Source organism: Cololabis saira, chromosome 12 (genome assembly GCF_033807715.1).
Source record: "Cololabis saira isolate AMF1-May2022 chromosome 12, fColSai1.1, whole genome shotgun sequence".
NCBI classification, from domain to species: Eukaryota; Metazoa; Chordata; class Actinopteri; order Beloniformes; family Belonidae; genus Cololabis; species Cololabis saira.
In genome coordinates, this window is record NC_084598.1 from 46369815 (window position 1) to 46380782 (window position 10968).

Consider the following 10968-nt stretch of genomic DNA (forward strand, 5'->3'; position numbering starts at 1 on the left):
CTAGCTCTGTCCTGTACTGTAGTAGTACTAGCTATGTCCTGTACTGTAGTAGTAGTACTAGCTCTGTACTGTAGTAGTAGTACTAGCTCTGTACTGTAGTAGTACTAGCTCTGTCCTGTACTGTAGTAGTAGTACTAGCTCTATCCTGTACTGCAATAGTAGTACTGGCTATGTCCTGTACTGTAGTAGTAGTACTAGCTCTGTCCTGTACTGTAGTAGTAGTACTAGCTATGTCCTGTACTGTAGTAGTAGTACTAGCTATGTCCTGTACTGTAGTAGTAGTACTAGCTCTGTCCTGTACTGCAGTAGGACCATGGAGAGCTCCGTCAGGGCCATGGAGAGCTCCATCAGCTCCATCAGCTCCATCAGCTCCATCAGCTCCATCAGACTCTACAACCAGCCAGATCTCAGTATTAACGGACAGTAACACGGTCAATAACAATAACCATATGTTAAATATCTGTCTGTTTCCTCACCAACATTCTACCTGCTGTTTTGCACGGTTTCTGTTTTCAATTTACTGTATTTACTGTGCATACTTTGTAATTATATATATTTTTTACCTTTTACTTTTTTTCCCCCTCCCCTTCATGTGTGTGTTGAGTTACTGCTGCTAACAAAAGTGAGTTTCCCCTTTGAGGAAGAAATAAAGGATTATCTTATCTTATCTCATACAGAACTCGGCCGCCCGGATCATCACCCGCACCAAGTCATCTGATCACATCACCCCCGTTCTTATCCAACTCCACTGGCTCCCAGTCCAATACCGTATCATTTATAAAAACCTCCTCCTCACCCACAAAGCCCTTCACAACCTAGCCCCCACCTACCTCTGTGACCTACTGAAAGAATACACCCCCTCCCGTACCCTCCGCTCAACCTCTGCTGGACTTCTTTCCACTCCCACCTCACACCTTAGCAGCATGGGTGCCCGAGCTTTCAGTTGTACGGCACCCAGACTCTGGAACTCCCTCCCCCCACACATAAGACAAATAGACTCCATCACCACATTCAAAACGCAACTCAAGACTCACCTGTTTAAACTTGCCCATTCACTTTGACCGGTCACCACACACTACCTCCCACCATACTGTTATCTGTACTGTTGCTCCTTGATTGTCTATTTGTATGTATTGTGTATGTGTGTATGTATTATAATTTCTACTGTATTACTATTATATTTCCTGTATTGTATTGTTTGTTTTTATTCTGTAAGGTGACCTTGGGTGACATGAAAGGCGCCGTTAAATAAAATGAATTATTATTATTATTATTATTATTATTATTATTATTATTATTATTATTATTATTATTATTATTATTATTATTATTATTATTATTATTATTATTATTATTATTATTATTATCTACTACTGTAGTAGTACTACTAGCTCTGTCCTGTACTGTAGTAGTAGTACTAGCTCTGTCCTGTACTGTAGTAGTAGTACTAGCTCTGTCCTGTCCTGTAGTAGTAGTAGTACTAGCTCTGTCCTGTACTGTAGTAGTAGTACTAGCTCTGTCCTGTCCTGTAGTAGTACTAGTACTAGCTCTGTCCTGTACTGTAGTAGTAGTACTAGCTCTGTCCTGTACTGTAGTAGTAGTACTAGCTCTGTCCTGTACTGTACTGTAGTAGTAGTACTAGCTCTGTGCTGTACTGTAGTAGTAGTACTAGCTCTGTCCTGTACTGTAGTAGTAGTACTAGCTCTGTCCTGTACTGTAGTAGTAGTACTAGTACTAGCTCTGTCCTGTACTGTAGTAGTAGTAGTACTAGCTCTGTCCTGTACTGTAGTAGTAGTACTAGCTCTGTGCTGTACTATAGTAGTAGTACTAGCTCTGTCCTGTACTGTAGTAGTAGTACTAGTACTAGCTCTGTCCTGTACTGTAGTAGTAGTAGTACTAGCTCTGTCCTGTACTGTAGTAGTAGTACTAGCTCTGTGCTGTACTATAGTAGTAGTACTAGCTCTGTCCTGTACTGTAGTAGTAGTACTAGTACTAGCTCTGTCCTGTACTGTAGTAGTAGTAGTACTAGCTCTGTCCTGTACTGTAGTAGTAGTACTAGCTCTGTGCTGTACTATAGTAGTAGTACTAGCTCTGTCCTGTACTGTAGTAGTAGTACTAGTACTAGCTCTGTCCTGTACTGTAGTAGTAGTAGTACTAGCTCTGTCCTGTACTGTAGTAGTAGTACTAGCTCTGTGCTGTACTATAGTAGTAGTACTAGCTCTGTCCTGTACTGTAGTAGTATTACTAGTACTAGCTCTGTCCTGTACTGTAGTAGTAGTAGTACTAGCTCTGTGCTGTACTGTAGTAGTAGTACTAGCTCTGTCCTGTACTGTAGTAGTAGTACTAGTACTAGCTCTGTCCTGTACTGTAGTAGTAGTACTAGCTCTGTCCTGTACTGTAGTAGTAGTACTAGCTCTGTCCTGTATTGTAGTAGTAGTACTAGCTCTGTACTGTACTGTACTGTAGTAGTAGTACTAGCTCTGTCCTGTACTGTACTGTAGTAGTAGTACTAGCTCTGTCCTGTACTGTAGTAGTAGTACTAGCTCTGTCCTGTACTGTAGTAGTAGTACTAGCTCTGTCATGTACTGTAGTAGTAGTACTAGCTCTGTCCTGGACTGTAGTAGTAGTACTAGCTCTGTCCTGTACTGTAGTAGTAGTACTAGCTCTGTACTGTACTGTAGTAATAGTACTAGCTCTGTCCTGTACTGTAGTAGTAGTACTAGCTCTGTCCTGTACTGTAGTAGTAGTACTAGCTCTGTCCTGGACTGTAGTAGTAGTACTAGCTCTTTCCTGTAGTAGTAGTACTAGCTCTGTACTGTACTGTAGTAGTAGTACTAGCTCTGTCCTGTACTGTAGTAGTAGTACTAGCTCTGTCCTGTACTGTAGTAGTAGTACTAGCACTGTCCTGGACTGTAGTAGTAGTACTAGCTCTTTCCTGTAGTAGTAGTACTAGCTCTGTCCTGTAGTGTAGTAGTAGTACTAGCTCTGTACTGTACTGTAGTAGTAGTACTAGCTCTGTCCTGTACTGTAGTAGTAGTGCTAGCTCTGTCCTGTACTGTAGTAGTAGTACTAGCTCTGTCCTGTACTGTAGTAGTAGTAGTACTAGCTCTATCCTGTACTGTAGTAGTACTAGCTCTGTACTGTAGTAGTAGTACTAGCTCTGTACTGTACTGTAGTAGTAGTACTAGCTCTGTCCTGTACTGTAGTAGTAGTACTAGCTCTGTCCTGTACTGTAGTAGTAGTACTAGCTCTGTCCTGTACTGTAGTAGTAGTACTAGCTATGTCCTGTACTGTAGTAGTAGTACTAGCTCTGTCCTGTACTGTAGTAGTAGTACTAGCTCTGTCCTGTACTGTAGTAGTAGTACTAGCTCTGTCCTGTACTGTAGTAGTAGTACTAGCTCTGTCATGTACTGTAGTAGTAGTACTAGCTCTGTCCTGTACTGTAGTAGTAGTACTAGCTCTGTCCTGTACTGTAGTAGTAGTACTAGCTCTGTCCTGTACTGTAGTAGTAGTACTAGCTCTGTACTGTAGTAGTAGTACTAGCTCTGTCCTGTACTGTAGTAGTAGTACTAGCTCTGTCCTGTAGTAGTAGTACTAGCTCTGTCCTGTACTGTAGTAGTAGTAGTACTAGCTCTGTCCTGTAGTAGTACTAGCTCTGTCCTGTACTGTAGTAGTAGTACTAGCTCTGTCCTGTACTGTAGTAGTAGTACTAGCTCTGTCCTGTACTGTAGTAGTAGTACTAGCTCTGTCCTGTACTGTAGTAGTAGTACTAGCTCTGTACTGTACTGTAGTAGTAGTACTACCTCTGTCCTGTACTGTAGTAGTAGTACTAGCTCTGTACTGTAGTAGTAGTACTAGCTCTGTATTGTACTGTAGTAGTAGTACTAGCTCTGTCCTGTACTGTAGTAGTAGTACTAGCTCTGTCCTGTAGTAGTAGTACTAGCTCTGTCCTGTACTGTAGTAGTAGTAGTACTAGCTCTGTCCTGTAGTAGTACTAGCTCTGTCCTGTACTGTAGTAGTAGTACTAGCTCTGTCCTGTACTGTAGTAGTAGTACTAGCTCTGTCCTGTACTGTAGTAGTAGTACTAGCTCTGTCCTGTACTGTAGTAGTAGTACTAGCTCTGTCCTGTACTGTAGTAGTAGTACTAGCTCTGTCCTGTACTGTAGTAGTAGTACTAGCTCTGTACTGTAGTAGTAGTACTAGCTCTGTCCTGTACTGTAATAGTAGTACTAGCTCTGTCCTGTACTGTAGTAGTAGTACTAGCTCTGTCCTGTAGTAGTAGTACTAGCTCTGTATTGTACTGTAGTAGTAGTACTAGCTCTGTCCTGTACTGTAGTAGTAGTACTAGCTCTGTCCTGTACTGTAGTAGTACTAGCTCTGTCCTGGACTGTAGTAGTAGTACTAACTCTGTCCTGTACTGTAGTAGTAGTAGTACTAGCTCTGTCTTGTACTGTGGTAGTACTAGCTCTGTACTGTAGTAGTAGTACTAGCTCTGTCCTGTACTGTAGTAGTAGTACTAGCTCTGTCCTGTACTGTAGTAGTAGTACTAGCTCTGTACTGTACTGTAGTAGTAGTACTAGCTCTGTCCTGTACTGTAGTAGTAGTAGTACTAGCTCTGTCCTGTACTGCAGTAGTAGTACTAGCTCTGTACTGTAGTAGTAGTACTAGCTCTGTCCTGTACTGTAGTAGTAGTAGTAGTACTAGCTCTGTCCTGTACTGTAGTAGTATTAGTACTAGCTCTGTCCTGTACTGTAGTAGTAGTACTAGCTCTGTCCTGTACTGTAGTAGTAGTACTAGCTCTGTCTTGTACTGTAGTAGTAGTACTAGCTCTGTCCTGTACTGTAGTAGTAGTACTAGCTCTGTCCTGTACTGTAGTAGTAGTACTAGCTCTCTCTTGTACTGTAGTAGTAGTACTAGCTCTGTCCAGTACTGTAGTAGTAGTAGTACTAGCTCTGTTCTGTACTGTAGTAGTAGTACTAGCTCTGTCCTGTACTGTAGTAGTAGTACTAGCTCTGTCCTGTACTGTAGTAGTACTAGCTCTGTCCTGTACTGTAGTAGTAGTACTAGCTCTGTACTGTAGTAGTAGTACTAGCTCAGTCCTGTACTGTAGTAGTAGTACTAGCTCTGTACTGTAGTAGTAGTAGTACTAGCTCAGTCCTGTACTGTAGTAGTAGTACTAGCTCTGTTCTGTACTGTAGTAGTAGTACTAGCTCTGTACTGTAGTAGTAGTAGTACTAGCTCAGTCCTGTACTGTAGTAGTAGTACTAGCTCTTTCCTGTACTGTAGTAGTTTCAATTCAATTCAATTCAATTTTATTTATATAGCGTCTAATACAACAGAGTTGTCTCTAGACGCTTTACAGAGACCCATACCCAGAACATGACCCCCGAGCAGTTATTACATAAACAATGGCAGGTAAAAACTCCCCTAGTGGGAGAAAAACCTTAAGCCAAACAGTGGCAAGGAAAAACTCCCCTTTAGGAGGGAAGAAACCTTGAGCAGGACCAGGCTCATCAGGGGGGACCCTCCTGCCGAGGGCCAGACTGGTGGGTCAGGGACGGCAACAGCACAGCAGGCAGGTGGAAGCAGCAACGGGATGACCGGGGGTGGGGACCGCAGGCCAGCACACAGCTCCCGAAGCTCCGGCCCAATCAGCAAGTCCCAGGTTGGGGTGCAGGGTCAGGAAAAGACTTGTGCTCCGTAATGCAAGCTACAAGCCACCCATGGCCACCTGCAGGACAAAAGAGAGAAAAGGGAGGAGAAGGGGGGGGCAGCAACGGGATGACCAGGGGTGGGGACCGCAGGCCAGCACGCAGCTCCCGAAGCTCCGGCCCAATCAGCAAGTCCCAGGTTGGGGTGCAGGGTCGGGGAAAGACTTGTGCTCCGTAATGCAAGCTACAAGCCACCCACGACCACCTGCAGGTTCCGGTGTCCGGCAAAGGATGCTGCAACATGGACAAAAGAGAGAAAAGGGAGGAGAAGGGGGAGGCCAGCACAAGAAACCACAGGAGCGACTCTGACACACTAAAGTTTACACTACCTAGAGATTTACCAACACCAGCTAGAGGTTTACTAAACACTAACTATAGGCTTTACTAAACAGAAATGTTTTAAGTTTAGTTTTAAAGGTGGAGGTGGTGTCAGCCCCCTTAACCCAGATTGGAAGTTGGTTCCATAGTAGTGGCGCCTGATAGCAGAACGCCCGCCCTCCAAATCTACATTTAGATACTCTAGGAACTACAAGTAAACCTGCACTCTGAGAACGGAGAGCTCTGACAGGAACATAAGGCACTATCAGGTCTTGCAAATAATGCGGAGCTAAGCCGTTTTGGGCTTTATACGCAAGTAATACAATTTTAAATTGGATTCTGAATTTTACGGGTAACCAATGGAGCGACGCTAACACTGGAGAGACGTGGTCTCTCCTGCTAATTCCTGTCAGTACTCGTGCTGCTGCATTTTGGATCAGCTGGAGCCTATTCAGCAAATTACTTGGACATCCTGCTAACAACACATTACAGTAATCTAGTCTAGAAGATACAAACGCATGAACTAGTTTTTCTGCATCACTCTGTGAGAGGATTTTCCTAATCTTTGCAATATTACGGAGATGGAAAAAGGCTATTTTACAAACCTGATTGACATATGGTTTAAACGACAAATCCTGATCGAAAATAACACCAAGATTTCTCACAGTTGCACTGGAAGCCATCGCAACACCATCTAATCCCTTCCTAAGATGCTCTGGACCAAGAATGATAACCTCTGTTTTATCTGAATTTAGAAGCAGGAAATTTCTGGACATCCAGTCCTTGATGTCCCTAAGACATGCCTGAAGTTTAACTAACGGTTCTGTTTCATCCGGCTTCATAGACAAATAGAGCTGCGTATCATCAGCATAACAATGAAAGTGTATGCCGTGATTCTGGATTATACTTCCCAACGGCTGCATGTATAAACTGAACAAGATTGGCCCTAGCACTGAACCCTGCGGAACACCATAACAGACCCTTGACTGCTCTGAAGAAACCTCATGTACATGAACAAACTGGAACCTGTCAGATAGGTATGATTTAAACCAACATAGAGCTGTCCCTTTAATCCCAACAACATGCTCTAACCTGTGCAGTAAAATGCCATGATCTATAGTGTCAAAAGCAGCACTGAGGTCCAGTAGAACCAGTATGGACACTAATCCCTTATCTGAGGCCATAAGGAGGTCATTCGTGACTCGAACAAGTGCTGTCTCTGTGCTATGATGCATTCTGAACCCTGACTGAAAGACTTCAAACAGATCATTTCTATACAAATAGTCACATAACTGGCTTGAAACTGCCTTTTCCAGAATTTTAGACACAAATGGAAGGTTGGAAATTGGTCTATAATTAGCTAAGGTGTCTGGGTCAAGAGAAGGTTTTTTAAGTAAAGGTTTAATTACTGCGACTTTGAAAACCTGTGGTACATATCCTAAACTTAGGGATAAGTTAATTTGGTCCAGTATTGTCGTACCAATAAGAGAAAAAATATGTTTGAATAGACGAGTCGGGATGGGGTCTAACATACATGTGGTTGACTTAGCTCTATTAACGAGTGAAGTCAGCTCAGGGAGGTCTATAGGATCAAAACAGTCTAGAGACAAGTCAGAGCCTAGGGAAGTCGCTAAAGCTGAAGAAACACCTACAACCGGCTGGTTGATTTCTTCTCTAATTCTCGCGATTTTACTGTTGAAGAAGCCCATAAAGTCCTCACTACTGAGAGCTGCAGGAATGCACGGCTCAACAGAGTTGTGACTCTTTGTCAGCCTGGCTACAGTGCTGAACAGAAAACGTGGGTTACTTTTGTTATCCTCTATCAACGTTGAATAATAAGCTGTTCTGGCTTTGCGAATGGCTTTTTTATATACTATTAGAATATCTTTCCATTCACGATGAGAGTCTACAGACCTACAAGAGTACCACTTCCTTTCCATTTTACGCACGTTTTGTTTCAACATGCGGATATCTGAATTATACCAGGGAGTTAAGCTCCTGTGGCTAGAAACCCTCCTTTTCAAAGGAGCAACTTCATCTAAAGCTGAATGCAACAAATCAGCAGTGTTACTAGCAAGGAAATCAACATCTGCAGAGGTAGAACCCAGGTCACTGGCCTCGACTACATCACTATTTCGCACTGTCGTAAGATAAGCAATGGCCTCCCTAAATTTAACAATAACTTCATCAGACAAACATCTGCTAAAATAATACCTCCTATTTTGCACTTCGACATCAACAAAATTAAATTCAAACGTTATTAAGTAATGGTCGGATAAAAGGGAGTTTACAGGTGACACCAACAGACCATCAGTTTCAACACCGTAGGTGAGAACGAGATCGAGAGTATGATTAAAACAGTGCGTCGGTTTATCCACTTTTTGTGAGATACCCATTGATTCTAGAAGAGAATCGAAGGCTAATTTAAGATTATCGCTTTCAACATCCATATGAATGTTAAAATCACCCACTATGATGAATTTATCTGTGCTGATCAATAATCCAGAAAGGAAATCTGAAAATTCAGACAAAAACTCCAGATACGCACCAGCAGGGGGCCGGTACACTACCACTAACACAACTGGCTTCTCTGATTTCCGGCTCGGAAATTTCAGACCAAGCATGAGGCTTTCAAATGTATTATAGTTGCACTTGGGTTCAATTTTTGTTTGGAGACCGGAGTTATAAATTGCTGCGACTCCTCCGCCTCGGCCCGTGCTTCTAGGAATGTGATGATTAAAGTAGCCGGGCGGAGTTGATTCATTCAAACTAACATACTCTTCCTCCTGTAACCATGTTTCTGTTAAGCAGAAAATATCACTCCTGCTCTCTGTAATTATATCATTTACTAACAGAGACTTAGAGCTTAATGATCGTATATTTAGTAGTCCGCATCTAATTTTTCGGTCTGTAATTGGTACCAAATGTGCATTGGTTTTAATTTTTACAAGGTTATCTTGGTTAACGCCTCTATAACGCTGCACCTGGTGAACTTTTGGAGGGCGGGGAACTGCAACCACTTCTATTTTGCTAGGCACCTGGCCAGAGTCGCCAATATCATGTAATCCTACAGTTTTAGAGTCGCTAATTACATAATGCAATCCTACAGTTTTGTTGGCAGGCGTTGGTCCTTGAGAAGCAACAGATGTGTCGCTGAGTGGGGAAAAACGGTTAGACACATGAAGCGGGTGGTGGTGTTCTGTGAGCCCTTTAAGACTACCCTTCCTCCGAACCGTCACCCAGCTGCCCTGCCTGGCCGGCTGCCGGGGAGCTGCAGGGGAGCGGTTACGCTCAGCTGCTACGGGCCGGTCCGCAGAGGATTCTATCGGACTATGGTCTAGTTGGCCAAACCGGACCTCTAACTGACTAAGCCTCGCCTCCAGCCCTGTTAAACTACAGCTCTGCATCCTGGCCTGGACCCTGCATTGTCAGGGGGAGTGTCTAATAACATTGGCCAGATTTCTAGACATAAGAGCTGCACCATCCCGGGTGGGATGAATGCCGTCCCTTCTAATCAGACCGGGCTTTCCCCAGAATGTCTCCCAGTTGTCAATAAAGTCCACGTCGTTTTCTGAACACCACTGAGACAACCAGCGGCGGAGCGAGAGCATGCGACTAAACATGTCATCGCTGGTCAGATTGGGGAGGGGGCCAGAAAAACCTACAGAGTCCGACATGGTCTTGGCGAAGTTACACACCGAGACAATATTCATTCTGGTTACTTCCGACTGGCGAAGACGGGAGTCATTAGCTCCGACATTGATGATAACTTTACCATATTTACGATTACCCTTTGCCAGTAGCTTCAAATTTGCTTCTATGTCGCCCGCTCTGGCCCCCGGGATGCACCTAACTAAGGTCTCTGGAGTCGGCTTCACATGTCTGACTATGGAGTCTCCAATCACCAGGGTCGGTTTCTCAACAGATGTGTCGCTAAGTGGGGAAAATCTGTTAGACACATGTAGCGGGTGGTGGTGTTCCGTGAGCCCTTTAAGACTAGTCTTCCTCCGAACCGTCACCCAGCTGCCCTGCCTGGCCGGCTGCTCGGGAGCTGCAGGGGAGCGGCTACGCTCAGCTGCTACGGGCCGGTCCGCCGCTAGCTTAGCCTGGTTAGCTGAGGAGGCTCTCGGACTATGGTTTAGTTGGCCGAACCGGACCTCTAACTGACTGAGCCTCGCCTCCAGCCCTGCAAATAAACTACACTTTAAGCACTTACCGTCTTCACTAAAGGAGGCAGAGGAATAACTAAACATTTCACACGCTGAGCAGGAAAGAGGTGAAGCGGTGGGAGCCGGAGCGGCCATGCTAAGATGCTAACGGAGGCTAACGGACAGAAAATGTATCGGTGATTGGTGACAGTGAAAGTTACGGAAGAGAAAATGAGCGAGTGTTGAAATAAAGACAGTGATGTACCAGATATAGTGCTATTTTACCAGAAAACAGTCTAAGTTTTAGATAAAAAGTCGGGAGAGATCTGAGCCTGCAAACGCCGTGAGACGGCAGCAGCACAGACTGCAAACACCAGGAAGTGACGCGATGCGTGACGCAATACGTTACCCAATCAGCCTAGTAGTACTACTACTACAGTACTAGCTCTGTACTGTAGTAGTAGTACTAGTACTAGCTCTGTCCTGTACTGTAGTAGTAGTACTAGCTCTGTCCTGTAGTAGTACTAGCTCTGTCCTGTACTGTAGTAATAGTACTAGCTCTGTCCGGTACTGTAGTAGTAGTACTAGCTCTGTACTGTAGTAGTACTAACTCTGTACTGTACTGTAGTAGTAGTACTAGCTATGTCCTGTACTGTAGTAGTAGTACTAGCTCTGTCCTGTACTGTAGTAGTAGTACTAGCTCTGTACTGTAGTAGTAGTACTAGCCCTGTACTGTAGTAGTAGTACTAGCTCTGTACTGTACTGTAGTAGTAGTAGTACTAGCTCTGTCC

General features: G+C 44.0%; 1 protein-coding gene across 1 annotated transcript; it reads right to left on the reverse strand.

Annotated features, from left to right (window-relative positions):
• Positions 1-8066: 8066 nt before the first annotated feature.
• On the reverse strand, positions 8067-10417 carry LOC133456611 (uncharacterized). The gene is made up of 2 exons (XM_061735108.1): positions 9386-10417; positions 8067-9067 (listed from the first exon to the last, which is right to left on the reverse strand). Exon 1 carries the CDS (start codon positions 10331-10333, stop codon positions 9458-9460), a length of 876 nt encoding a protein of 291 aa, XP_061591092.1. The 5' UTR covers positions 10334-10417; the 3' UTR covers positions 8067-9067; positions 9386-9457.
• Between the last annotated feature and the right edge of the window lie 551 nt (positions 10418-10968).

Bases quoted from the DNA above. Each gene is read 5' to 3' on its own strand.
- LOC133456611 (XM_061735108.1), bottom strand. From the start codon at position 10,333: ATGGCCGCTCCGGCTCCCACCGCTTCACCTCTTTCCTGCTCAGCGTGT.